The sequence below is a fragment of the Leucopleurus acutus genome, assembly GCF_964270905.1.
Source record: "Leucopleurus acutus genome assembly, chromosome: 2".
NCBI classification, from domain to species: Eukaryota; Metazoa; Chordata; class Mammalia; order Artiodactyla; family Delphinidae; genus Leucopleurus; species Leucopleurus acutus.
In genome coordinates, this window is record NC_139143.1 from 171553687 (window position 1) to 171580825 (window position 27139).

At 48.8% G+C, this 27139-nt stretch overlaps 1 protein-coding gene across 1 annotated transcript; it reads right to left on the reverse strand.

Annotated features, from left to right (window-relative positions):
• Positions 1 to 4335: 4335 nt before the first annotated feature.
• Positions 4336 to 21966, reverse strand: SESN2 (sestrin 2). Its single transcript, XM_082864108.1, has 10 exons — positions 21501 to 21966; positions 14734 to 14799; positions 12689 to 12886; positions 12121 to 12303; positions 11797 to 12009; positions 11063 to 11213; positions 10646 to 10764; positions 10099 to 10289; positions 6949 to 7093; positions 4336 to 6164 (listed from the first exon to the last, which is right to left on the reverse strand). The coding sequence occupies exons 1-10, from the start codon at positions 21561 to 21563 to the stop codon at positions 6078 to 6080; spliced, it is 1416 nt and encodes a 471-aa protein (XP_082720234.1). The 5' UTR covers positions 21564 to 21966; the 3' UTR covers positions 4336 to 6077.
• Positions 21967 to 27139: the final 5173 nt, after the last annotated feature.

The window sequence follows — 27139 nt, forward strand, 5'->3', positions numbered from 1 at the left end:
TCACGGGCTCTAGAGCGCAGGCTCAGTAGCCATGGCACACAGGCCCAGCCACCCCATGGCACGTGGGATCCTCCCTGACCAGGGCTCCAACTGTGTTGCCTGCATTGGCAGGCAGATTCCCAACCACTACACCACCAGGGAAGTCCGGTTGAGGGGATTTTTAGTCTCCATTCCATCATGTCCATCTGTAAAAGGGAGACAATACTAGGCTCTATAGGGCTGTTGTGAGGATGAAATGATGTCATGCTTGTGAATTACTTAGTGGAGGACCTGGCATGTAGGCAGTCCTAAATTAGTCTTACTACTTTCTTCACTCCTTCTTCTAATAAATGCTATCTATTGCCTTAGTTTGGGCCGCTATAACAAAAATATCTTAGACTGAGTGGCATAAACAACATTTATTTCTCACAGTTCTGGAGGCTGGGAAGTCCAAGATCAAGGTACCAGCCAGTTGGGTTCCTGAGGAGAGCCCTCATCCTCGTTGTGTCCTCACATAGTGGAGTGAAAGTGAGAGAGAAAACAAGCTCTCTCCTGTCTCTTCTTAAAAGGGCACTAATCCCATCATGAGGGGTACACACTCATTACCTAATTACCTCCCAAAGGCCCCATCTTCAAATAACATCACACTGAGGATTAGGATTTCAACATATGAATTTGAGAAGGACATGAACATTCAGTCCACAACATCTGTTTTGTAATAAATAAAATCTCCTTTGAAGACGTCCCATTGCTAATAGGATAAAGTCCAGAATTCTTAATATGCCAGATCTGCCCTAGGCTTTCTTCTTACCTCACCCTTCCTCATATTCTCTCTGCTCCCTCTGCCCTGCCAGGCTGCCTTCCTGCTTCGAATTTTCTCCCATGCTGTTTCCTCTGCCAGAAATCTTTTTTGCTCTGCACGCCTTTCTCCCCTCCCATCCTTGCCCGGTCCTCTCTCATCCTTCACGTCCGAGGTATTTCTCTGGGAAGGGTTCCTCTGCCGCACGCTCTCATGGCTTCCTGTGCTGTTTTTTCCCCTGTCCAGGATTCATCACAAGTATTTGTATGATGTTTGTCTTTAACACTGGATTTTAAAGTCCATGAGGGCCAGGACTGTATCTGTCTTATTCATTGCTGAACTGCCGGCATCCGGCAGTGTCTGTGACAAAGTAAACACTTGATAATTTTGGCATGAGCCAAGAAAAGGGGTTCCTCCCTGGAATGTGAGTTTACAAACTCGGAATTGGGGCAGAAGCTCAAGGCTTCCCTGAAGAGGAACCAACACTGAGGTCAGAGGTGATTCAGACAGGAGGGGAAAGAAATTCTTCTGCTATAACCAGCTGAGACATGGTTTTTCTCAGAAAAACTTAAGAGAAGGTAAAGCATTCAGGCAGTGAGTGTACTTAACCTTCTCCCCAGAGATGGCAAGTGACTTGCCCAAGGTCTCCAGCCATGGGAGTGGCGATGGGAGTGAGGACCTTTTCTGGCCTTTTCAGCATTGCAGCTGTCGCCTCCAACCTCAGGCAGAGAAAGTTGTGACCGGAAGTTGTAGGCCTCTGACACAGGGTGGTGACAAACTATGACGAGGATCTGAAGGTTCAGGCTTGTGAGACCACAAGCAAGAAATTTCTCCTCTCGGGTCTTTATTTTCACCATCTGTAATAAGAGTGTCTTAGGATCCTTGGTGAGCAGACTCAGATGGAAATTTGCATACGGGAGGTTTAGTGGGGATCAGTATCATAGGACAGCGAGAAGCAGGACTGGGCAGAAGTTGGGCTGCAATGCAGCTGCAACATTGGCCTCAGCTGATCATGAAGGGAGCAGTACAGCTGGGACAATCCTTGAGTTGTTTTGAATGGAAGCAAAGGGGTCAGGTCTTTGCATACTCCTCTCCCATCAACCAGTCACTGGAGGCGGACCAGAGTGCCTGGAGGGGCATAACCGTGAGCTTGGCTGCTCCCTTCAACTGGGCAGTTCCCAGAGAGGCACTCAGCTGAGATCCTTCAGCAACCAACACTCCCAGTGGAGTGGGGGTGTGGGAAGGAATGCGTGCTACAGTCTGGGTTGCACACGACAGAATCTGTTACAGAGGAATGTAGATTAGCAGTTTTCTAACTGTTCCATGGAGGCTTCAGGTTCCAAGAAGGTGCTTCAGGGGGTAGGAAACTGCTCTTCTTCGATGCGTTTTAGTTTCTGCAGAAGCCCAACATATTTCTTTGGAAGAAAAGCCTCTGATGATGCTACATTGTAAATACTCTGACAGCACCTCACGTCTCTCCTTTGAGGTGCTGATCACAATTATAATTGCAATAATTAGTTGTATAATGATCTAATATCTGACTCCTTTACTAGATAATAAATCCCAAGAAGGCAGGAGCCATGCCTGTCATGTTCACTGTTCTGTATTCAGGGCATTTACATATTAGGAGCACAACATCTGGTGTTAAATGAAAGAATGACCTTGGCATCAGAACAGCAGGGAAGCTGTTAAGTTGCACATTTCTGAGCTCTACTCCTAAACACGGGTCCTCTAGGAGATTCTAAAGCACAAAAAGTTTGTGAGCAACTTCTCCGTGTCACTTGTCCTAGGGCTCTGGTGAATGTTCGAAACCTGATGGAGGAGACTCACTCACCCAGCTCCTGTTTCTACCCACTCTCAGCAGCCCTCAATCCAAGCATGGCTTCAAATGTCAAACCAACCAAGAATCAAGTCACCAGAAATTTCTACCAACTCCAACCTGGGTAGACATGCCCAGGTCCTGGATTGCAGATTGCAGAAGTCTAAAACAGATTCACTGGATCCAAACTGGAGCCAAGAGTTTTCAATTCCACATGCAAATCAGCTTGGACATGATTTTTAGAAATACAGACTGAGGGCATAGGGAGTTTGGGGACAAGAGTAATGCTCTGGATGGGACTTCCCTGGCAGTCCAGCAGTTACGACTCTGTGCTTCCACTGCAGGGGGCATGGGTTCAATCCCTGGTTGGAGAACTAAGATCCCGCATCCTGTGCGGCATGTCCAAAAAAAAAAAGAGTAATGCTCTGGAGTCAGACTAACAAGGATTCAAATTCTATCTCACTTTCATGATGTTGGGCAGATGTCTGAATACTGAATGGCTCACTAGTTCAAGGTACCTGAACTGTGCTAGGTGCTTTTCATGCATTACTTAATCCACACAACTCTCCTGTGACCCTAAGTATTAATTCTGTTGCATAGATAAGGAAATTGAGGAAGGAGAATTGAAGTAACTTGCTTACGGTCAAACATTAAATGTCAAAGTTGGAATTTGAACCTGGGTCTGTCTGTTATGTTAGTGTTCCCTAGACTCTCACTTGAGGTTCCTTTTCCACATCTGTAAAATGGGACCACCATGCTTTTCTCACAGGGTTGCTGTGAAGATGGAGAGATTACTTTTGAAAACATCTGGCAACAGTCACTCAATGATGCTACCTGGAAAAGAAAATGTTTTGCCCTCGTTTTTATTTTTGGCAAACTTGAGACACAGTGAAATTAATCAACCCTCCCCCTCCCAGGGATAATAAATGACTAAGTCAGGACCAGAATCTAAGGGAAAGGGTACAGGAGAGTCAATCAGGGGAGGCTTCCTGGAGGAGACCCAGTTTTCATTTTATGACGGCAGTACTTAGAGGAAGTGGGAAGCCAGCAGGAGAGGTCTTAGCTCTTAGTCATGATGTGGTTTTTCTGATAAGCTTGCTAGAGTTCCTAGTGCCCAGAGAAGCTGAGAAGCTTGACCAAGGTCACACAGCTACTAAATGGCACTGGCACAACTTGGAGTCACATCTAACTCCTTATGCCTGGATCTGTCTCCTTGGTGCTGGGGAGGGAAGGATGAGAAGCAAGTAAGAGTAATGTGATGAGGCAGGAGAAACAAAGGGTCCCCCAGAAATTCTCAAACATCCTCCCTCTGCCACAGGCCAAGGCCTCAGGATCAAGTTGACCCCAGTTGTAATCCTGGTTCCACCATGGACCACTGATGTGGCCTCAGCAATGTCACTTGACCTCTGAGTCTCAATTCCCTTACAGGATTTTGCTGCGGATTCAGAGAAATGACTCCAAGTACCCAGCCCGGGGCCAGGCATAATGAGAAAAATAAGATGGCCATTATTATTCCACAATGCCAGGCCAGCCACAGATGAGTGGCAGGGCTGGACACCCAAGGGACAAAAGTAGACTTTTAGTGCCAACCACTCCCAACCCTACGGCCGTGGGCACAAGTGCTTAGCAGGGTAAGGGCTGGCAGGTCAGGTCCATGATGCAATCACAGCTCCCTGCTTATGCCAAGAGGTGAACTATGACCCTTAGGAAATGGGAAAAACAGCCCATTAACAAGAAGTACAAAACAAAACCTCAGTGAACTTTTATTTCTCATCATACAGAACTGGTAGCAAAGGCAAAGATTTCTGCACTTGAACACTGAACACTCCTCCCCACCCACCCGGGGACACGTACAGTCATCTTGTCCCCTCTGGAATCCAAACCCCAATGCTGGGGCCTCTTCTCTCCTGCCCAGCTTCATTGCAGGGAGGGCTTTGAGGCCTGAAGGGGGTGCCAGCCGCTTGCCCATGCCTGCACGGGTATGAAATGTGGCACAATGACCAGGCTCCTCTCCTGCCCCACCCCAGAGGGGAGGGTCAGAAGCAGCAGCAGCTTGGCCCTTGCCTTTCTTCAGTCACCTCCCAACTGGTCAGAGGGGAGGCACATACTGCCGGAAGAAGGGCAAGGGAAGTCATAATTCACAGCTCGTTTGCTACAGAAAGTGCCTGGGATCAGTCCTCGGCTGCTTCTGCCTTCAAGCAATCCACCTAAAACCGAGGAGAAGGGACAGAAATTGGGACGGGGGTGGGGAGGTCCTTGGTAGGTAGCCCGGAGAGACTGACTACAAGAGGGGGGCGCTCCCCAGAAGCCCTCAAGATCCTGCAAGGATTGCAGTTGGCTGCTGGCCTCAGAATCTGAGTGAAGGCTCAAATATCTCAGAAACTACCCCTCAGTCTGCAACTGTGGAAATGGAGGTCACCTGGCCAGTGCCAGGGCCCACACAAGAACCCTGGGGTCTCCTGCCTCTCCCCCTGAGCCATGTACCACCTAAACCACCTAGAAAGGCTTGCTTTTTTGGCAAATGTTTGTGGCAGAGCCATGGGAGATAGCAAAGTGGGATGCCAGCTTCTGCAGGGCAGGTGCAGCTCTGGGGAGGACAGATTTTTCCCTGTCCTTCTCTGACACTGACTATGGCTCTAGGGTTGAGGCCCTGAAGAACCTCACCCATATAAAACCGAAATACAGAGAATGTATAAGATAATACTCCCTCTTCTAAAGGCAAAGTGACCAACAGAGAGTCCAGACTCTCTAGAGATAATCTGCTTGTTTGATGTGCTTGGTCTCTCTCCTGGGGCCTCATACCACCAGGTGTGGGAGAAAAGGGTAAAAGGGCAAACAAAGGAGGTCAAAGGAACTGAACTAGGACTGGGGCAACCAGGGGACGAGAGGCCTGCAGGCTGCCTAACAGAACAGGCTTTTGGGGAGCCAGACGCACAAACCAGCTGTGACCCTGACTTTCACATTGATGGATGAATGGCAGGTGGGAGGTAATGAAGTCTGAGAATGAGGAAGCAGGAGGAAAGGCAAAGCCGCTTGGAGTGTCAGTCCCTGGAGGTGTTTGCCCCTCTCCCTTGGGGGCCAGCCAGGGACTTCCCAGGCCAGGAAGGCCAAAGTACTTGTGCTGCCCGGGCCCCTGCCTGCTGGCACACAAGTCTGAGCTCAGCCCATTTTCCTTCCTGTGCCCTTGGCCTCTGGGGGTAGGGGCAGGAAGAAGGGCCTTGGCGCCTGGAGATTTGCTAGTCCTCTTCCAGCTCCCAGGGGCAGAGCTGAGATCCCAGAGTCAGTGCAATGATCCTGTCCATTCCAGTGAGAAGGAGGGTGTGGCTCAGGGGCTGCACATCACACACAGGCCCACCACCAGAATAGGGTGGGTGGGCGTGGGACAGGCAGGCTTAGGGTCTGTCTCCAGACAGAGAAGTCCTTGCAGGGAGAAGGATGCCTCCAGGGTCAGCTGCTCCAGGCCCAGGTCCTGCACACGAGTCAGGTCATGTAGCGGGTGATGGCACGGAGGGCATAGAGCAGGGCGGCTTGCATGCGGGCCTCCAGAAGCAGCAAGTTCACGTGGACCTGGGGCGCAGAACAAGGGCTTGTTGGCAACTGATGTCACTCCTCGCCAGCCCCTTCCCTCCCAGACTGCCACTATCCCTGACCACTCATCCTTCCCCATTCTTTTTTTTTTTTTTTTTTTTTTGGCCATGCTGTGTGGCATGCAGGATCTTAGTTCCCTGACCAGGGATTGAACCTGTGCCCCCTGCCTTGGGAGCACAGAGTCTTAACCACCTGACTGTCACGGAAGTCCCTCATCCTCCCCTTTCCTACAGAGATGCCTTGACCTTTCCTAAGGCTCTAAGCAACTTGGTGCAAGGACTGTGTTAGAATTTCAAGCACATTCATCCCTATCACGGCTAATCTCTTCATCCCCCGAAACTAAACACAATAGCTACCCCTGACATCTATTTGGGTTCAGAGGTTTACATTCATTTTCTTATTTCATCCTCCCAGCAACCTTGAAAGGCAGGCAGTTTTTATTCCTATTGTAAAGAAAACAAGCTCAGAGAGGCAAAATGACCTGCCCAAGGTCACACGACTACCAGGTAATAGGGTTATGATTTGAACCCAGGTCCTTCTGGCTGCCACTGAGGACCCTGGGAAGCACACTCCTACTTTACAGGTGAGTAAATGGAGTCTGAAACCACACAGTGGAGTAGGACATGAACCCAGGACAATACACCCAGGTGCCCCATCTGGCAGAACAGACTTAGTCTGGGGCACCTCACTGGGTCCCGACCCCTTGCCTCCTCCATGGGCCAGGCTGTCTGCTTCCGTCCTGCTCCTACCCTGAGAGCCTCACCTTCTCTGAGTGGCGGAAGTGCCTCCAGAAGTGGTTGTACATTCTTCGGGTGGTCTTCTCTGGATAGCAGGCCACTGTCTTGATATAGACCTTGAGGTTCCGCTCCAGGAGCTGGTTCACCTCTCCGTAGTCATAGTCATCATATCTGGATGGAAAGGCCCCAGTAGCATCACTTACCCTCTGCTCCCACAAGTATCTCCTCTCCCCAGTCCCACCCTGCAGAAGGAGGAACAGAGAGTGGCGAGAAAAGGCAGAAGGTAGGAAGCAACTAGAAACTTCATTCCTCTTAGAAAAACAGCTGATGTTGTATTATCACAGGCCACTGGACTCGTAGGGGAATGCACAGAGGGTGAGCATGCTGTACTGACCATGTGAACATGTATTCATGGCATCCTCAAAACTACTGTACACTAATGTATACAAAACTATTGTATACAATTTATTGTATTTCATCAGCCTCAATTTTACAGATGAAACTGAGGTTCAGAGAAGTGAAGTCACCTAGGTCACACATCTGGGAATGGGATTCAAACTCAGCTCTGCCTGACTCCAAGGTCATAGTCACTACTTTACAGCTGAGGCCATGCATGGAAGATGGGGCAGGAGATCAATGCAAATATTTACCCTGGAGAAGGAAGAGGGAAAGAGAAAAAGGAGCCGGTAGTCATTTTACAGATGGGCAGACTAAGGCCTGGGGAAGGCAATTAGCTTGTTCAAAGTCAAAGAGCAAGTTGGTGACAAGTCTAGAAACCACTTTGTCACTCCCTAGTCTAGTGAGCCAGTGAGTCATCACAGATCAGTGTGGATGAGGAAGACTGGTTTAATTTTCCTTTACCTTTTTTTAAATTAAAAAAAATTTTTTTTTTTTGGCCACGCCACGCGGCACGTGGGCCCTTAGTTCCCCGACCAGGGATCGAACCCGTGCCCCCTGCAGTAGAAGCACAGTTTTAACTACTGGACCGCCAGGGAAGTCCCAGAAGACCAGTTTTAGACTAGAGGAAAGATTTGGTAGACAAAGGTTTAGGAGTGAGGGCCATGTTGGAGAGTGGAGGAGCCTGGACCTGGCAGCTGGGCAGGAACTAGCCTGTGCCACACACACCCTAAGATGCCCGTCCATCTTTGGCCTTCCCTGACTTAGAAACCTGCCAAGGAGGTTGGCCAGAAGGAGGCTGGCCAATTAAGCACAGCTCAACCCACTCAGTGAAATATGATTTACAGCTAGTAATGCACAGAAATGCACATTTTTCTACAAGGAACATGTACCTTTTTAAAACTTTGGGGATTTCTTTTTTGATGCTTGGAATAATAGCTAAACTAGAAAAGCAAGAAAAAAAAAATCACGTGTTCTCTAAAATATGCTCTCATTTGATTAAACTGAGTAAAATAAATACAGTAGACAAGAAAGTCTTATTTTTGTAAAATTATATGTGTTTTGGTCATTTGTGCATGGAAAAAAGACAGGAAAGAAATATTTGACAATAATAAGAGCAGGTGGGATTATGGATGATTTTTAGTTTCTTCTTTTTGTTTTCTGTTTCCTAAATTTACTAAAAATCTGGCTCTTTACAGACATCAAGCATATCTTTTAAAAAACGAAATAACAATTGTAATTTCAACTATACAAAAGCAACTACATAAGAAAGAAAAAAAGCAATGGAGGAAAACATCTCAGAATGTGGATGTGGTTGTGGAGTAGTAGAATTTTGGGAAATTGTTTCTTTCTTTAATTCTTTAAATTTACCACAACATTATCAGAGTGAGGTTTGTAAAAATAAAAAAATTGTTCTGTGTATATTTTTGACAAGTAATTTCACATCTAGGGTTTACCTATAAGGACTTAGGTATAGGGCTTCCCTGGTGGCACAGTGGTTAAGAATCCGCCTGCCAATGCAGGGGACATGGGTTCGAGCCCTGGTCTGGGAAGATCCCACATGCCGCGGAGCAACTAAGCCCGTGCGTCACAACTACTGAGCCAGAGCTCTAGAGCCCGCGAGCCCCAACTACTTAGCCCACATGCCGCAATTACTGAGCCCATGTTCCACAACAAGAGAAGCCACCACAGTGAGAAGCCAGCACATCGCAACAAAGAATAGCTCCCACTCGCTGCAACTAGAGAAAGCCGACGTGCAGCAACGAAGATCCAACGCAGCCAAAATAAATAAATTAATTTTTTTTTTTTTAAAAAAGGACTTAGGTATAAAACTAGTCATTGCACATGGTATTTGTAATAGTGAAAAACTGCAAACCACCTAAATATCCAACAATAGGGAAATGGTTGGATAGTTACACTTCATCCACAACAACACTATACAGTGGCTAAAAAGCATGCAAGATCTATTCACACCAACAAGGAAGGTGGTTCACAATAGATTATTAGGTAAAAAAAGCAAGTCGCAGAATATATCAAGTATGATTCCATCAATTAAAAAAAAAAACTTACTCAAAAAAGATCAGAAAATACTTAGGTAACAGAATGAAAATGTAATTCATCATATACTATACAGAGACAGCCATTATCAAATAACATTTTACGGTACAGCCTTCCACACATTTTCCATGCATGTACACACTTTTAGTTTAAAGAAAAAAAAAAAAAGGAACAAAAAGAAGATTCTTGTTGGTAGCCAGCTTTCTTTTCTTTCAATACATTTTGACCATTTTCCCATGGCAATATAAATAAGCCATTATTATAATTTTTAATAGCTGCATAATATTTCACTGAATGGATATGTCATTATTTAAAATCCCCTACTGTTGGCATTTCTGTTGTTTTATTTATTATGAGAAGAAACGCTACTTGGAATGAAAATACAAATATAACTCCCTCTCTCTCTCTCTCTCTCTCTCTCTCTCTCTCTCTCTCTCTATATATATATATATATATATATATATATATACACACACACACACATACACATACATACACACACACATATATATAAAATCTCCCTAGTTATCTCTGGGGGTCGGATTAAAGAGTTTCAAAAGGTGAGCATGGCTATTATCTTTTATAATCAGCAAAGAAATACATTTGCTTTGAAAAACAATATAGGCAGGAAGAAAGGGAAAGAAAAACAAACAGAAAAAGGAAACAATTGTGAGCTCAGATTGAGGGCTTGCAATACACTCATGCCCTGGTCTTGCACTCACCTGATGCCAAAGACGCAGTGGATGTAATTCCAGATGGCCCTGCGGAGCATGGAGGTATCTACTCCGCTGTGCATGGCAATGGTGTTGTAGGTGAGGCTATAGGCTGCCTGGAACTTCTCATCCAGCAGCTGCCCACCCTCGGGGTAGAGCCGCTGGATCAGCGAATAGCCATGGTCCTCCCAGGTATAATCCTGAGGAACGTGGGAAGGGGTCAGTGAGGAGAATGTTTGGGGCCCAAGGCTAGCCGGAGAGACGTCATCCTCTGGAGCACACCTTGGCTCTCCATAATGTGTCTCTCCACCCCACAGATCTAACCCGCTGCTTGGTCTGGACCCGAGAAGCTGAGGAGGATGCAGCTTGGTGGTGACTTCCTCCTTGTGATCAGGATCCCCTGAGCTTAGGGCAAAGGTAGGTCCCTTCACATCCAGGGTCTCCCACTTCCCTCGTGGAATCCTGAGGGAGAGAAGGTACCCAGATCTCTAACTACACAAACCACCCACCCCTGCTTGTTTGTAAAGCAATAGTAAGACCAGTGGGGAGAGCCTACCTGGGCGCGGAAGGTGGGGGGCGCCTGAGTCCCCCGCCGGGTGAAGTCCTCGTATCCGAAAGTGGGGTCTTCCACAAAGCACAGCATGTCTGAGTTTGGAGAGGGCTCCAGGATGTCCGCTGAGGATGTCAGAAAGAGGTCATGGTGAGGCCAAGGCATGGAGCACAGTGGCCTCCACTCCTGATTTATCACCACTAGGGGGCTGGGAAATGCGGAGTAGGGGGCCAGAGAAAGCCCCTCACCACATCGAGTGGGACCAGGACTTCGGCAGGAGCCAGGCCTGGGGGAGGAGGTAAATCAGGCCTGTGGTGGCTGGGATGTGGCTGCAGAGGTGCAGCGCATGGAGGTACCTGCTTCCCAGCAGAGGTGATGTAAGGAGGGGGCGGCCCCTGAACCTGGACACCTGTGACCCTGTACCTGAGGGGGTCACCAGCAGGCTCTCTGACTTCTCCAGCTCAAAGCGGCTCTCCATCTCCTCCTGGGAGGCCCCCTCATCCCGCAGCAGGCTCTCCTGCAGCTGCCTCATGCGCTCCATCAAAGCTTCCACATCGCGGGCAGCCTCAAAGCCCTGCAGGAGAGACCTGGTGGTGGCCATCTACTCTTCCTCCCTGGGCCCCAGAAACCCCACACGTCTTTCCCACATGCCGGGCCTTCCTGAACGACCGTAAAGGCCCCGTGCCTCCTCTGTGACAGCCACTGCACTGGACAGCTCACATGGCCTGTGCTTCCCAAAGTGATGTTTAAGAGCTAGAGAATAGACACGGCTTCTCTGAGCATCAACTTCCCTCACAGGAAAGGGCTTTTTAAAGTATCTGTATTTTTAAAATACAAACAAATAAGCCACTTTATAGAATGAGAGGCAAACTTCGTATTTTTAAAGTTCTAAAAGTCAGTGACTTTAAGCCCACGGGGCTCCATGCTGAGGCCAGTCACATGGTTATTTCATCTCATCCTCACAACCCTTTATGAAGTGCGAGTCTTTATCCTCATTTCCCAGATGAGGAAACTGGGTTTCAAAATCAAATAACTTTTCTAAGGCCTCTCAGCGTGCGATAGGGAAGCAGCTTCAGATAGGGAGGCGCTGTCTTCTACCCAAGGACCAGGAGCCATGCCAGCTTCCTCTTCCACCAAGACTGAAGCCCGTGACTTACCCCAGAGTGGTTCAGTGGGTCCCTGCTGGGGGGTGTGCTCTGCTCACTGGGGGGTGAAGGGGCCTGGGGTGCGGGGCTTCCCTCGGGGTCCCCCTCAGGGAGGATGCCACAGCCGAACACGAAGGAGGCTAGCGAGTGGCAGTGGGTGAGGAGGACCAGGGCCTGGATGAGCTCGGCCAGGGACCAGCTGTGCTCGCCTGTCTTCAGCAAGGCCTGGAGAGAAAAGGAAAGGCCAGACCTGCTCAGTGCCTGCCCTGGGCTGCCTGCCATGCCCCAGCCCGGCCCCCGTGCTCCCTCGGGGACCCGCCTCTCTGCCCACCGCACCTGGATGTGCTCCTTGGTGATGAGCCACGGCCGATGAGCCAGCAGCTTGTTGATCTCGCTGAGCTTGCGCAGCTTCTTGGGGGCACGGTGGAGGCCAAGCAGCCACTCAGGGTCACCGCCAGTCTGCAGAAACTCAGCCATGTGGGAGCCCACCAGGTAGGAGCACTGGTGGCGGGCAGCGGCCTGGAGGCGGTGGACAGAGCCCAGGTCACCCGCTTCTTTCTGTGCCCTGCTCGGGTGGGTACCCCATGGAGGGAACATCGCAAGCCTCACTGTTGCCTGAGAGGCAGGAAACTTAGGTTCTAACCCCAGCTTTCCCCTGGCTTGTTGTCCTCCCTTGGGCAGGTCACCTGACTCCTATGTGCCTCAGTTTCCCCATCTGCAAAGCAGGCATTAAATAGGCCTCTCTTCAAAATCTAAAATTCGATGGATGGTCAGATAAAGCCAGGGCTTTGCTTTATGCTGCCTCTCCTCCTTGTTTGTGGAATCAAGCCCCCAGCAGAGAGATCTGAGCACCGAATCCCCCAATGTGTCCACCCCTACAAAAGTCAGGCTCAGACAGGCTCACCATGATGGCAATGTAGTGGCGCCAGGAATTGGCCAAGGGCCCATCTGTGTGCAGCAGCAGGTAGTGCAGGCGCCAAAAGCTGGTAAAGTAGTCGGGGTGCAGGCCCATCACCACTGCCAGGTTGTCCACCCTCCCGGAGGACATCAGCGCCTCCAGCCCCAGGTGTTGCTCAAGGCTCTCGGCTCCCTCCCGAAGGACCTGCCAAGCAAAGGTGAGGAAGGGATGGCTTCCCCTCCTGCCCTCCCCACCAAAGAGACCAACATATTCATTGCATTCATTGGGATTTTAATAGCAAGGAACTGAAGACAACCGCCATGTCCAAAAAAAGGAGAACAGGGGAGGAAAAGATATTGCATTAAATGATTAAACAAATACTTATTAGACACTTTATATAATACTGGTTGATACTCATATAATGCTCGCTAAGTGCCAAGCACTGTTCAAACACTTTACATATATTAACTCATTTACTGCTCACAACTATGAAATTAGAGACCTGTTTTCTCCAATTTTAGATAGGAGGCACAGAGATTAAAGTACAGCTTCTCCTGCTTTCGTAGAGCTTCTATTCTTTTTTCTTTTTTTGGCTGTGCCGGGTGGCTTGCGGGCTCTTAGTTCCCCAACCAGGGATTGAACCCAGGCCCTCAGCAATGAAAGCGCAGGATCCTAACCACTGGACTGCCAGGGAATTCCCCACAGAGCTTCTATTCTAATAGTGCAAATCCATGCAGTCATTGGAGGTGGGTACAAAATAGTTCACATTTCCTGAGTGACTTCTCCGTGCCAGGTCTGAGTTAGGAGCGTTCCCCGCCTGCATTATCTCACTGATTCTTCCCAGTTACCCTGTGAGGTGAACACTATTATTTTCCCCCACTGACACATGAGGGAATCAAGACCCAGAGAGATTTCATTCTGTGCTCAAGGTTACAGACCTGGTAAATGACAGAACCAGGATTCAATTCCTGATTAAGCCCAAAGCCTATTTCTTTCCTTTATTACAGAAGAGGAGTGGTTATTTATAAATGAAAAAATAAAAGATAAGAACAATATTTGAGCTTAAAATTCTGGGCTACGTAAATAATCAGCGGGTGGTTGTGTGTTTTCCACTTACAAAGGGTGGAAGGAACTGAAGGGTTTAGACGTTTGTTAACAGCTCATTAACTGCTTGGCCTACACATTTAGGAGAACAAGGAGGACAAGGAAACATTTGTCTTTGTTCACTGAAGGCCAAAGAAAAAGAAGGAAACTATTATTTTTTAATTTGTCTGTTCATGGGTTTTGAAGTTTCCCCCACCACCAGGCACACACTGGAGTGTCAGTTCCATGATGGCAAGGATTTTTGCCTGTCTTGTTCTCTGCTTTATCCCCAGCACCTAGAACAGTGCCTGCCACACATTAATCATTCAATAGATATCTGTTAAATAAATGAATGGATGACCTGACTCAGTAGATGAAAGGTGTCTCTGTTGCATTAAGTGAAAAAATAAAACGTAACACCCAAAAAAACCACACCAAAAACCCAAATAAACAACAACAACAGAACCATGTTATAAACTATGACCTTGGCTCCGTATGAAAAAAAGTCTGGAAAACAGTGGCAAATGGTTAACAGCGATTATCTCTGTGGGAGTGGGATTGTAAGAGACTAAAGCTTTCTGAAACGTTGGAAATTTAAAAATAATGAACACATATTACTTTTGAAGTCGAAAAAAACTTTAATACACGCACAGTCAAGGATGAGAAGATAAACATGCATAGTTCTATCTTCTTAAGGAAATGCAAGTCTTGTTCTGGGAATCACAAGTTTGCTCATTACCTGGCTGTGTTATTATCACTTTATCTCTTTGAGCATGTTTCTTCCCAGCAAGATGGGGTTGACATGCTTGCCTCAAAGAGCTGTTTTGTGGATTAAATGGGTCAAGAACCTGAAGGGGTAGTTTCAAACCTGCAATTTCAAGAGACCAGCAAAGCCCCACACACACTCAATGCCCCATGTCCTTTCTTCCCAGGGACCCACAACAATTCCTAACCCCTTCCAAGCTTACCTCCTCCACTGGAATGAAGGCGCTGGGCCCTCGAGGGCCTCGCCGAGCCCGGCTCTCCCTCTGCTCCTAGAAGGAAACACATCATGGTTAGATGGAGGTAAAAGCGGGGACTAAGAAGATAGTTCTCTCTCCAGTTTTCTCCTCCTATCCGAGGGGTCACACTAAGTTTTTTTTTTTTAGGCTGCACCATGCGAAATCCAGGATCTTGGCTCCTCAACCAGGGATCGAACCCGGGCCCCCTGCATTGGGGGCGCAGAGTCTTCACCACTGGACCACCAGAGAAGTCCCCCACACTGAGCTTTTAAAATCACCTTTCTGGCTCACCTTGCATGAAGCAGTCAGGTGGAAATATATACCAGTTTGGTGGGGGAAGAAAGGGTAAAGCGACCAAGAGAGCTTACCCCACAGGCTGAGTTCTTCAGGAACTGGGAAGGGACACAGGAGCCCACTATATAGACCCAAGGGAAATATACAGCCACTGTGTTGCACATTTCTAGGAGGCCACCTTCTCGGCAGCCCTGGAGAACCTATAGGAGAAGCCCCATTGTTCGTATCCTGAAGCCAGGTTACCAAGTCCCCTAGATTCCTATGATGCAGCTTCAACCTCTCTCAAACCCACAGCCTCACCGATGGTCTCCCTGCCTCCACAGCCCCGCCCTCTCCTATCCATCCTCTACCAAGTTAACAGAACGAATGAATAAATAAAACATTCTCCCCCAACCCCACCTCTGGGACCAGGAGCAGATCTAGTGAGTACATGACACTGGTGGTTTCTAAGGAGGGCAAACTTGCTGTAGCCAGAGTGAACTTCCTCAAGTGCAAATCTCATCACTGGCTTAAAACCCTGCCTCTGCCTCCTGTAGCCTCCCAGACCATTAGTGGCTCAGGCCCACCGTGCTCACACTGGTCACACCTTTTGCAGAGCTAACTCTGTCTTCCAGGGTCTAAGAACCTTTCTTCTGATCCTCATCTGTGACCCCCCCAATTCCCAATGCTTTTGCTTCTGAAAACGTTGCCTTCTAATTGTCTGAGATAGGTCTCCCTACTACCAGATCACATTCTGTGGAGACCGGTACCAGGTAATTCACACTAGTCTGTGAATGAAGAAAACAGAGAAAGCAGAGAGGCGTGGAGGGCAGGGCGGTACAACGCTGATGGCAGCAGCTATTCTGACGTGGCTGTATTGGAGCCTCTATGGAAACCACCAGTTTTATTTATCCATTTGTTTTGCTACCTGGGAGGGGGCTCTCAGCACTGGCCTTAGAAACAGTTTATCCAAACCAGAGTCATACCCTCACTGGACAGAGACGGTGTCCTCCTAACTCTCCCCTCCTCATTCAAATTTAGACTTACTGCTAATCCTCAAGTGTCCAGGGACTAAAGATTATAATTGAACCTTCCTTTTCACATAACCAAAACCCCCCTGAGGGAGGCAGAGCTCTGGGGCTCTGAAACACCACAAAGGAAAGAACAAGGGTACAAAAGTCCCAGGCATGAGTACCAATTCTGCTGCCACTAACTTGCTGTGTGACTCTGAGAAAGTAACCTAAACTCTCTGGGCCTTAATCTTGGACAAAGAAGGTAGCTGGGCTGACTGCTTAGGCCCCTTTCAGCCCACACTTCTGGGATCTACCAGGCCAGCCTGGTCCAAGTCCAGCATAGAAACCACCACAGTCCCCAAGCACTCCCGTTTCACCTTCCCTCCTCCCTCACCAAAGAGAAAAAAAACCTAACAGCTCTGTCTGGGAGATAAGGATTGCTGACTCCACAAACTGGGCCTCCCCCTCAGGGGACCTAAGGACAGATAGAAAACCACAGCCAGGTGTGGTGGGGAAGGGCAGGAAGGAACTGGGGGAGTTGGGGGGTGTGGGACAGGGAGGGCCCACCAGGGTACTAGCGAGGGACAGTACACAGCTTTGGGAATCCCCTCCCACTCTAAAATCTGCCCCAGGAGCTGTCAAGGGAAGAAACTGATGCCTGTGGGTCTCTAAATGATAGGTCTGGATCTACCAACATTATCAGCCCTGATGAAGAAGATGATGATGATGATAGAATACTGTTAAAAGATAGGGGCTCTTGACACAAGCTGCCTGGGCTCAGATGACAACTCCACCACCTATTATCTGCTAGCTATGTGAGCCTCAGTTTCCTCACCAGATTATGGGGTAATAGTACCTACTGTCACTGGGTAGTCATGAGGATGTAATGAGGTACTGCCTGTATAGGCCTTAGCTCAGTACATCTGTCACGGCAAGCACTTAACAAGTCAGAGATCATTAACCTCATTGTTATTTCAAACAAGGGCCTCTCAACCCAAGCTGCACATTTAGAATCCCTTTGAGAAGCCTTTTAAAAAATACCAATGCCAAGGCCCAGCAATTCTAATTTAATTGGGTGCGGCCCAGCATAATTTGCCGGGGAGGGAGGGCCATTGTTTCACACCATTTATTGATCACTTTCTCAATTATAAGGCACTGTGTTAAGTGCTTTCCAGGCGAAACCAGAATTAATCTGTTCACTCAACAAATATTTTTGATGACTACATGGCAGGTAGCAAGAGTACAGGAGTGAAAAGACAAAATCTTAGCTTTCCCAGAATTTACGATCTAAAGGAGAAAGACAATCAAACAGATGATGAATAGGATGTCAAATCATAGATTATATGGATGGGTGGGGGAGTGTGTGCAATATTTCAGTCCTAGTAGACAGGGAAAGCCACTGAGGAGACAACCTTTAAGTTGATATCTAAATATCAAATATCTAAATGAGTTGATGGGCCTGTAAAGGGCCTGTAAAGATCTAGGGAACCAGCACTCCAGTCAGATGTAACAGAAAGTGCAAAGCCCTGAAGGCCAGATCGAGTAGATTCTACTCCAGAGCTCCAGTACCCTGAATGCCTCCCCAACCTAGACACCCAAAACTTGAGAGGAAGCAGACGGGGCAGGGGCTCACCACCAAGAGATGACACCTCCCAATCAGCCCTCCCCTACTTCCTGGGGTAGGAAGGCAATAATAATAATGGTGGGTAACAACGCTGATTACCATTGGCGAAGCATTTATTTCATGTGCGCTTTAAGGGAGTTCTACTACCAGAGCTCCCATTTTACAGATGAGGAATAAGGTTCAGAGAGGTCAAGTCACTTCCGGTCACTCAGCCAGGAAGGAGGTAGCAGAGTTAGGATACAAATCAGGTTTCCTCAACTGCAGAAACTTCCTATTCTCTAAACTTCTCAAGGTCTCAGAAGCCCCAAGGCTTTGCCTCTGAGGTTCACCAGGAATGAGAAGCTCCTTCTCCGTCTACATTCCCAGGGGATCCACTGCCCCAATCACAGCCCTTGTCATCCTGCCTTGTTTCTTACCTTGAGAGCACACACTGGATCTAGTTCTCTGTTGTTATCCCAGAGTTTAGCACAGTGAGTCCAATAAAACTTTGTGCTATGATGAAATATTCTTTATCTGCGCTGTCCAATAAATATGGTAGTCCCTAGCCACAGTGGCTGAGCATTTGAAGTATGACTAGTGCAACTAAAAAACTGAATTTTTAGTTTTAAAAAATCTGATTTATCTACATTTCAATAGCCACATGTGGCTAAGGGCTAACATATAGGACAGTGCAGGTTCAGCACACCTGATAAAGGCAAGATCCCCGCCCTGACTATGTGGATAAAGAAAGGAAAACCAGAGGGGGCGGGTGACCTACCCAAGGCAACACAGCTAGGATGGGGCAGAGGGAAAACCAATGAGTTCCAACTGAGGGGACCACACAGGGCAGCAGGAACACTGAGGTCAGAGCCGTCTGGGTGGCCACTCAACTGCGAGGGCTTCAGGCAAGTTGTAAAGAGAGGATAATCACCTCAGAGCTCAGTGCCTGGCTCTTGATTTAAGCGCTCACTAAAAGTTACCTTTCATATCAGCTTCCATATTACGTTTCACTAGCACACTGGTTGCATCTAATCTTCATCAGTTTGGGGGTGGGGGTGGGGGTCTCTTCTGCACACAAGGAAAGATTAAGGTTCCAAAGGTTAAGCACCAGCTGACAAGAGGCCAACCTGAGATTTTAATTCAGCTCAGCCTGGCTTGCAAGGGTCCTGTCCACCACCCAGATCAGCCTCTTGGAGTAGCCCCAGCCTTTATTCTTGGTATCCTATCCAGAGCCTGCAACCTCCAGGACTCAGCTACGGAGACCTTCGAAGTCACTCTGCCAGCCGGGAAGGGGCAGAGACTCCCCTCCCCGTGGGCTGCTGAACTCAAGATTCTTGCCTGGGTTTACACCTGAGAGGGAGACAGAGCCCAAGCAACCTCTGATCTCCAGCCTTGCAGGGAGGGGTGTGTGAGTGGTGCATATAAACTCATATGCCCACCATGATCTGGCCGATTTCTCACAACCACCTGGAGGGAAATACGTCTTCTTATCCCTTCTTCAGAGACAGCTCACTGAGGTTCTTTTGGAGCTCAGATCTGACTTCAAAGCTTGCACAGTTCACAAGGGTCAGCTAAGCCAACAAGGGGCAAATAGTTACGAGCACCTATTAGGTACTAAGAACAGTGCTGGGGGTGGGACCTACAGAGTGTTTCTAGTCTAGCAAAGGAGACAGACAAGAAATTCCTGATTACACAACTGTTATACTGTAACTGGGATAATAGCTCCTGCAATGGAGAAGGGGAACAGGAAGCAGGTAGGTATGCAGAGGGGAATTATCTGGTGGGGAAGGAAAGACTTCCCTGAGGCAGTGATGTTTCAGGAAGTGATTCTAGAGCCCAAGAGGGCTCTGAGAACATACCACCAGTACTAGAGTGAAGCGTCTGAAGGCCTTGACCCGGTGAAAGCATGTGTGGCGAAGTGATGGGAGTTGAGGGGACTGTATATTCCTTGTTCATACTTGTCCAACTTCCCTTGGGCCTTGGGCACCCAGCTCTGTAAGTTCAGCACCCTACTGTCTTCTAAAGATCCTGCTTAAAACAGAATTTTCCCAAGGTCCTCTTTTCTTGAGAGAGAATCTGTAGAAAGGGGTCAGATATCACCAGCTTCCCCCCACCCCTGCCTGCTGTTGACAGCTGGCTTCCACCTAAAGGCCACACCCTCAGAGCCTTCCCAGTCCACCAGGGGCACACTCTTCTCCCCAGGTCACTTCCCAGACACTGTCCCAAAGAGGGATGGACCAATTCTCACCTCAGGCAAGAGGGGTGGGCTCGGACACCCCCTTGTGAGACACTCTGGGGAAAGGGAAATATGTGCTGTGGCCACAATCTAAAAATAGCTAGCGTGTTTGATACAGGACGTAGTTGCTATGCTCTAGGCACTGTGCGTTGGCCTTTGCATGTATTCTCAGTTAATTCTCCCAACAGTCCTTTGGAAATATGTCCAAATCTCCACAGGAGGAAGTTGCTGATCACAGAAGTGATCACTTGGCCAAGGTCACACAGCAAGTAAGTGGGAAGGCTGCCACATGAACCCAGAGCATGCCTGCTCTAGTGCCCAGGTGCTCCAATAAATAAAATTATTTCCATAAAGAAGGAAACAGACAGAATAAGGTAGCTTGGTCAAAGTCACGCAACTGAGAAGTGGCAGGAGCAGTATTCGTCCCTCCACTTCGGGCTCCTAAACCATGATAGGGAAATGTGACAAGCTAACAGAAAACCGGGGACCCCCGGAAACCGTGCTGCTCAGAGAAGTGCAGCTGTTTTTCCCAGGGTCACAGTTCAGGACTAGCACTTGTCTGACTCCCAACCCCAGTAAGACACTTGCGCCAGGCTCCATGTCTGTAAACTCAAGAAACAAGCAAAACTCTCCGTTGTGTGAAGCACACTTGGAAATCCTAGAGACACCCGAGCCAAAGAATGAGCTATTCTGCTGGGTTAGTGAAGGAAGCCTCTCTATAGCCCCTCCTGGGCGTCAATTTTCTCATCCCGTAGACTGGGGCTACTATTAATGGTATAGCTCATATTTTGCTAGTTTAATCCTGAGGACTCAGCGAAAAGGCAAAGCCGGAGCCTGGCATCCAGTAGGTGCGTAATAAATAAGATGGCCATTGTCCGTGGCGGTGGTAATGGGGGAGGGGGTGTCAGATTGGGTCCAGCCGTATTCCCAGCGTCACTGCAAAGAGAGTCCCTCCAAAACAAACTTCTGGGACGTCAGACCACTTAGTAGGGCACAGCCAAATCGGCGCTTGGCTTCTGGTGTCGCGGCCAGGGTTTTCCCCCTCTCCCCCGTGCTTTGGCCGCGGCGTACCCGGCAGCCCGCCAAGGCCCCGAAGCGCCCACGCCCCCAATCCAAATCGGGGGTGCAGGTGGGGGCGAGGGACGAGGTCGACCTCCGTTGGCCAGCCCCAAGTGCTCCAATCCTCGAGCGGGGGCACTGCAGCGGGTACATATCCTACCTAGAAACAGTTCCTCTAGCCCCAGCCTAGAGGAAAGGATCTGCGGAAGGGGGCGGGGAGGAGGAGTGGTCGGGCCGCTGCGCCGGGATTTGCCTGGACTTGAAGACTCCCTCGACTAGGGCCCAAACCCAAGATAACGTCGAGAAGGCTCCCCTCTCGTTGGCCAGGAGTCCAAAGGAGCCTTGGAGGGCTCTACAGCCCCGGGGGTAGGGGCAGGAGGCGGAGGGAGCCGAGGCTGCCAGTTGATGCAACCCCACTCCGGCTTGCGCGCTCCACTCCCCCTCCCCGAGCCGGGTGGGGGCTGGCTCACAGACTCAGCTCGCGACAGCCCAAAGCTCGGACGCGGCTCTGGGTTCAAGGGAAGAGTGGCGTCGCTCGACCGCTGCTTACCTCTCCGGCCCCGGGTAGGTAGCCCTTCAGCTCGGCGCGGCACTCGGAGTCCGCAACGATCATGGTGTGCGCCAGGACCCAGCCGCGGCTCGCCGACCGCCCGTGCACCCGAGGGGCTTTCGGACCGACGCGCGCAGGAAGCCGGGACTGCGGGCCGCTGGGGAGGTTCTAGAGCCCCGCGGTGTCTCTCGGGGTTCCAGAAGGCTCTGAAAGCCCAGGATCCGGGAACGGCCGCCGCTGCGCTGGACTCCCCGCTCGTCTGGCTTCTGGATGGTGAATGGCCTCGGGAGCCTGGGATTGGCCGCGGCGCAGGGGTTTTCACGGCCCGGAGCGCCTCGGAAGTCCGCAGTGGCCACGGCTGCTCGCAAACCCAGCGCTCCTCAGCATCCCCACCGCGGAACTGCCAGCGCTCTCCGGGCTCTGACACCAGCAGCTCCGCTCTGCCCGCCGCGGTCCCTGGGGAAGGGCGGGGACACAAAAGCCCCGCGCCGCAGCCAATCAGATGCCTGTTTCCTGGGGAGGCGGGGCCACACCTCCCTCTGGAGCCTACGGCTCAGCCAATCGGCACCGGGAAGCGCCCGGGAACTCTGGGAGCTGTAGTCCGCCCCGGACGAATGCTGCAAACTTTTGCAGGAGGGTTTGGTCAGATTGCTGGCAATACCAGACGAGAGTGACATTCCGGAGAGTCATTAAAGCTGCATGACGAAACGGGACTTCACCGGGCTGGGCCAGAGAGCCGGGTGTGAAATCCCTCTCAAGTATGTTCTTCAGCTTTTCAGTTCCTGGAGGGACTGGTTCGGGTTAGGAGAGGTAGTGCTAATTACAGAGCTGACCGCCAGATCTTTGGAGATCAGAGCACATAGCCCGGTTCCTCTGGCCTCCGGGAAGGCTCCATCTTAAAATGTACCAGACACAGGGAATCCAGCTTATTTGTGGAGTCTCTGGAAAAGCCTTCATTCATTGAAAGGTCCATGGCAACCTCTGGTCTAACCTCAGTCCCTATTGCTGCAGTTTCCCCTCTTCTGCTCCCTTGGGGCCTCCCACCCTGTCTTCCATACCCCTCTTCTAAAAAACAAGGTATTCTACTGTTTTTTTTTTTTTCTCACCTCTCTCTGGCCACTCCTTCTCTGACTCCTCTTTCTCCTCCCCACTCCTGGAACGTGGGTGTTCCCCTAGTTACTGTTTTCATCTTTCCTCTCTCCAGGCACACTCTCCCTCCCTGATCTCATCCATTTCCTGGCCTTCAACTCTCCATTTGGAAGTAAGTTGCTTCTACCAGCACCTCAGCACCTCAAAGCTGAATTCGTCTTCTTCTTTTCCCTTCCCACAGCCTCTTCACAGTTTTTCTTCAGAGCTCCACTTTTTGTTTCAGTTTTAAAGTTACTGTTTACTTGGGACAGAGAATCCCGACAGGAGCAAAAGTGGACTGGATGACCTCCGACATCGCCTCTGAGACTTCCTGGGTCTAGGCTTAGGATTCCAAAGACGACCCTCTGACTTGGTCTCCTGCCTCCAGTCTCTTGGGAGAAGTAAATTAATCTCACCCTCTGCTGAGCTCAGGCACTTGGGCTGGGGTTCTATTATAACACTTATCACAGTCTACCTTGGGTTGTATTATTCTGTGTACATGTCTTATCTGACCCTTTTGATTATAAGCTTCTTGAGGACAGGGTCCACATCTTAACATCTTTGTCTTCTGCCCTATGCCACCTAGCACAATGTCCTGCCAATAACATGTTCTTGTTGACTAAATCTTCCTTTGAATTGAATTCCCCTTGAAATCACCCCCCACCCCAATATGTCAGATTCAGCTTTTATTTTCAAAATCTACTCTGTAATGTCAATGTTTAGATCAGCTTTACTGGTATTTCATCAGCTACAGAATAAAGGTCAAACCTGTAGATTGACATTCAATATCTGCCAAGATCTGCCTCAATTTACCTTTCTAGCCCTATCATGGCCACCTTCATGTTCCTTGTTTGATCTTCAAGCCTTTCTCTGCAAAGCTCTGGCCACTGAACTCCAACCCAGCAATCAATGCCTTTATTGGTAACTGTGGCCTGAATGAAGGCTTCAAAATTCTACTTCCTATAGACAGTATTGCTTCTTCAGCTCAGCTGAAAATAATCTCTCCCACTGTTCAATTCCTCAACACATTGTTTCTACCTTTTTGTACCACTGGCCTTCAGATTTGAAGCAGCATTGTTATGGGGTCTGAATGCCTTACCCCTTCTCTCCAACTAACAATGGAATATGTTATTGACCACTTTTGCAAAGTGAGGAAGCTCGAGTTCAGAAAAGTAAAACTTTGTATCAAGGTCATACAATGTCTTCTTTTGACTGCATCAGACTGTGTCAGAACTCCTTTAAGGCAGGAAATGTGTCTCTCTACCCCCACTGGCGTGTAGTAAGTCCTCAGGAAATACTTTTGAATTAATGAATATGAGTTGCTCTCCTTTGTAGAATTACCCTTTATAACCTTCAAGGAAGCGACTAAATCATTCCCAAGTCTTCACTTACAAAGTTAGTGAATTTGTGAAAAGCAAGAGATACTGATATTCTCAGTTGGATGAGATTTTGTGACCCAAACTCCTGGGAAAGAAAGCTCAGAAGGGACACAGATACTACCATTTACTGAGCTCCAACAACAGTCCAGGATACATCTGTTATCTCATGTAACTCTCACCACAATCTCATGAAGTAGGCATTATGGCCCATTTGACAGATGAGGTTACTGAAGCTAAAGAGGTGTGTTGACAAAGTTCAGACGGCTTAGTAATATGTTGAGTAAGGATTCAAACCTAGTTAGGGATGACTCCAAAGCAGAAATTCCACTGCACCACTGATGAGAGAAAGACCTGAATATGTAAGAAGCAGGCTGGCACAAGGAACTGATGCATAAAGCAGAATTCCAATATATTAATTGGGAGTGAGAAACGTAATTGTCAAGTGGCCTATAATTGATGGGGCAGTACATCCCTCTTTATAGGACAGCCTCCATGAAAAGCCAAATTATCATCTGAAGGTGGCTAGGGCAGTTGGAATCTGAGCAAAAGGAGCCAGTGAAAAGATGAATCCCTGAACTAACTCCACTCAGAGCAAAACTGCTGGTTAGGGCTCCAGCTTCTTCCCTCTCTCTTTCATTCACTAAACATTTATTGACCATCTAGTGTGTACCAGGCACTGTGCTGGGCTCTGGAAGTCCAGCGGGGAAGCTTTCAGCCCAGGAGGACATGGCCAGGTGACATTGCCTGGGTTTGTTCCTCCCCTCCTCCATGCCTTGCATTTTTGGCTCGGAAAGATCCACCTCCTGTTGCCATACTCTCCACTCTTGCATCAGCTGTGTTGAGGCCACTGATTGGCCAAAGCTCTTTTTATTCCTCAATCACATTCCAGTCCTGAAGATACATCTAGGTTGGATTTGAAATGTTTCTGAGGTTTCTTTAGCTTCAGACCCTCTCGCAGATTTTAACCCTAATGGGATTCTCATCTGTTCTGTATTTATTCTTCCTAAATTAATTTTCGAATCCCCAATTCTGGATCACTTTACTATAGTAGAATATTCTTGTACCCTGAGCAGATCTGGGGCTTTGATTTATCAGTCCAGATGTAATTTTCTGAGTTCTTATTGTTTTGCCACGCGCTCCCCTCCCATCACAATTTAATTTCTGCCTTGGGGGAATTTCAGGAAAGAAACCCAACTCCAGCTGGGTTATTTGATAAAACCAAAGCAGACTCAACCTCTGTGGCTCATTCATACATTCATTCATTTAATTACTCATTAAGCAGGCATTTTGCTAGGTGCTGAGGGAGGTCCTTCTGGCTGACAGGTCCTGAGCTGTCAAGCTATACAACCAAAATTGAAACTGTACCCAGGAGTTGTGCATTAGGGGGCACAACAGCCACAGACTCTTGAAAACAGAGCCAACTCTCTCCTAAGAGCACTGCCCAGGAGTCAGGCAAGTAGGGTGCTAGGTTTTAGCTATGTGACCCAAAGTGAATTTTTTTTCATCTCTTGGACTCTTTTTCCTCATCCGGAAAACAAAGGAATTGAAATTAGCTCCAGAGCCACTGTGGAAAGAACTGATGTTGGGCAATACATATAATTCAGGTTCATCGATTGTATCCTGAGGACAGAAATCTTCAAAAAGATTTCAAAAATTCACCCCTCTTAATAAATAGAACAAAAAACCCGACGAGCTCCAGTTTGGTTTTGTCGGCTGTGAGCCCTCAGCGCACCCTGCAGGCAGGACTCTGCTATAGCTCAGAACGGGCTGGGGAAAAAGGTGGATTTTTCAGCTCACAGAATCGTCAGGTCCCGAAAAGAGGTCAGGTAACAGCTGGGTAAAGATTGTGTGGTTGCTGAGGGTTCCCCTGCTGCCACCAGGAACCAGACTCCCCCAGCCCGAATACACATCCCCTTGTTTTGGCTTACTCTCATCTTACAGGCAGGAATCCTGGGGTCCAGAGAGAAGGCATTTGCCCAAGCTTCCCCAGGCAGTTGGCCACAGAGCAGTATTTAGAACCTTGGGGTCCGGGCCCCCAGTCCAGGGACACCTGCGCCACAACAGACTGCACCAGGAGTCTCACATTTCCAGAAAGAAGTGTTCTTGCTCTGGTGTTTTGCTCACCCTCTTTCCCCCTCTCCTCCAGGCCTAGAGGCTCCAGATATCCCATTCTCAGACAATCACCCTGAGGCCTGTCACTGGAGCAATGCCCCAGGACCTTGTCATCAACCTGTTCCACCTCTTCCTACCCTCAAAAGCCTTTCGTTACCCGCCCCCCCAAAAAAAGTTGTACTTGGAAGCAGGATATCAGAGTTGAGGGTCCAATTCTTATACTTTATAGCTGTGTGAACCTAGGCAAGTCACTTCACCTCTCTGAACTTGCTTCCTGTTATGTAAAATGGGGCAATAACATTTACCTTCACAGGGACTATTGTGAGGATGAGAGTTGATACATACAAATCCCTTAACAAGGCTTGATGCAGGTTAAGTGTTCAGTAAACTGTAATTATCGTTTAAATTGTTACTGTTGTTCTTATTTTAAAGTACCTAGCTCAGTGACTGGTAGGTTGTTGGGTGTTCAAGAAAGGTGGTTATCACCATTAAATTAAAAAATTTGGATCAGGAAGCCTGGCATTTAGTGGGGACTGAATAAACGATGGTTAGTAATGTTGCTTTTTTGACCCAAGGGCGCCCAGTACGTTTGCAGCCTAAAAGTCTCTCCTTAGCAGAAGCAGCGGCACTTACTTCTTTTTGCTCAGCAACAGGCCCCTCTTATGAAAACCACGGCGGCCAATGAGCAGGAAGATGGGCGGGGTTATCTGGCAGCCAATAGCAGCCCGCAGCGGCACTCAGGCTAGGCCCAGGCTGGTTTCCAGGCTGGTTAGGGAAGCTAACCCGCCAGGCTGATTGCTGGGCGGGGGGTGTCTCCGAATTCTCCTGGCTCTGCTTATCAACCGGGCTCTGATTGGTAAGGACTGCGGCGGCCCGCCCCTCCCTCCGCCCGATACCGCCCCTGTGGGAGGGGGCGCGGACCACCCCATTCGCTTTCCATTTCTTTTTTTCCTCTTTCCTTTTCTTCTTTTAATGAACTTTTGGTTTTAGTTCATGTTTTTCCCTTCCAAATTATGTGAC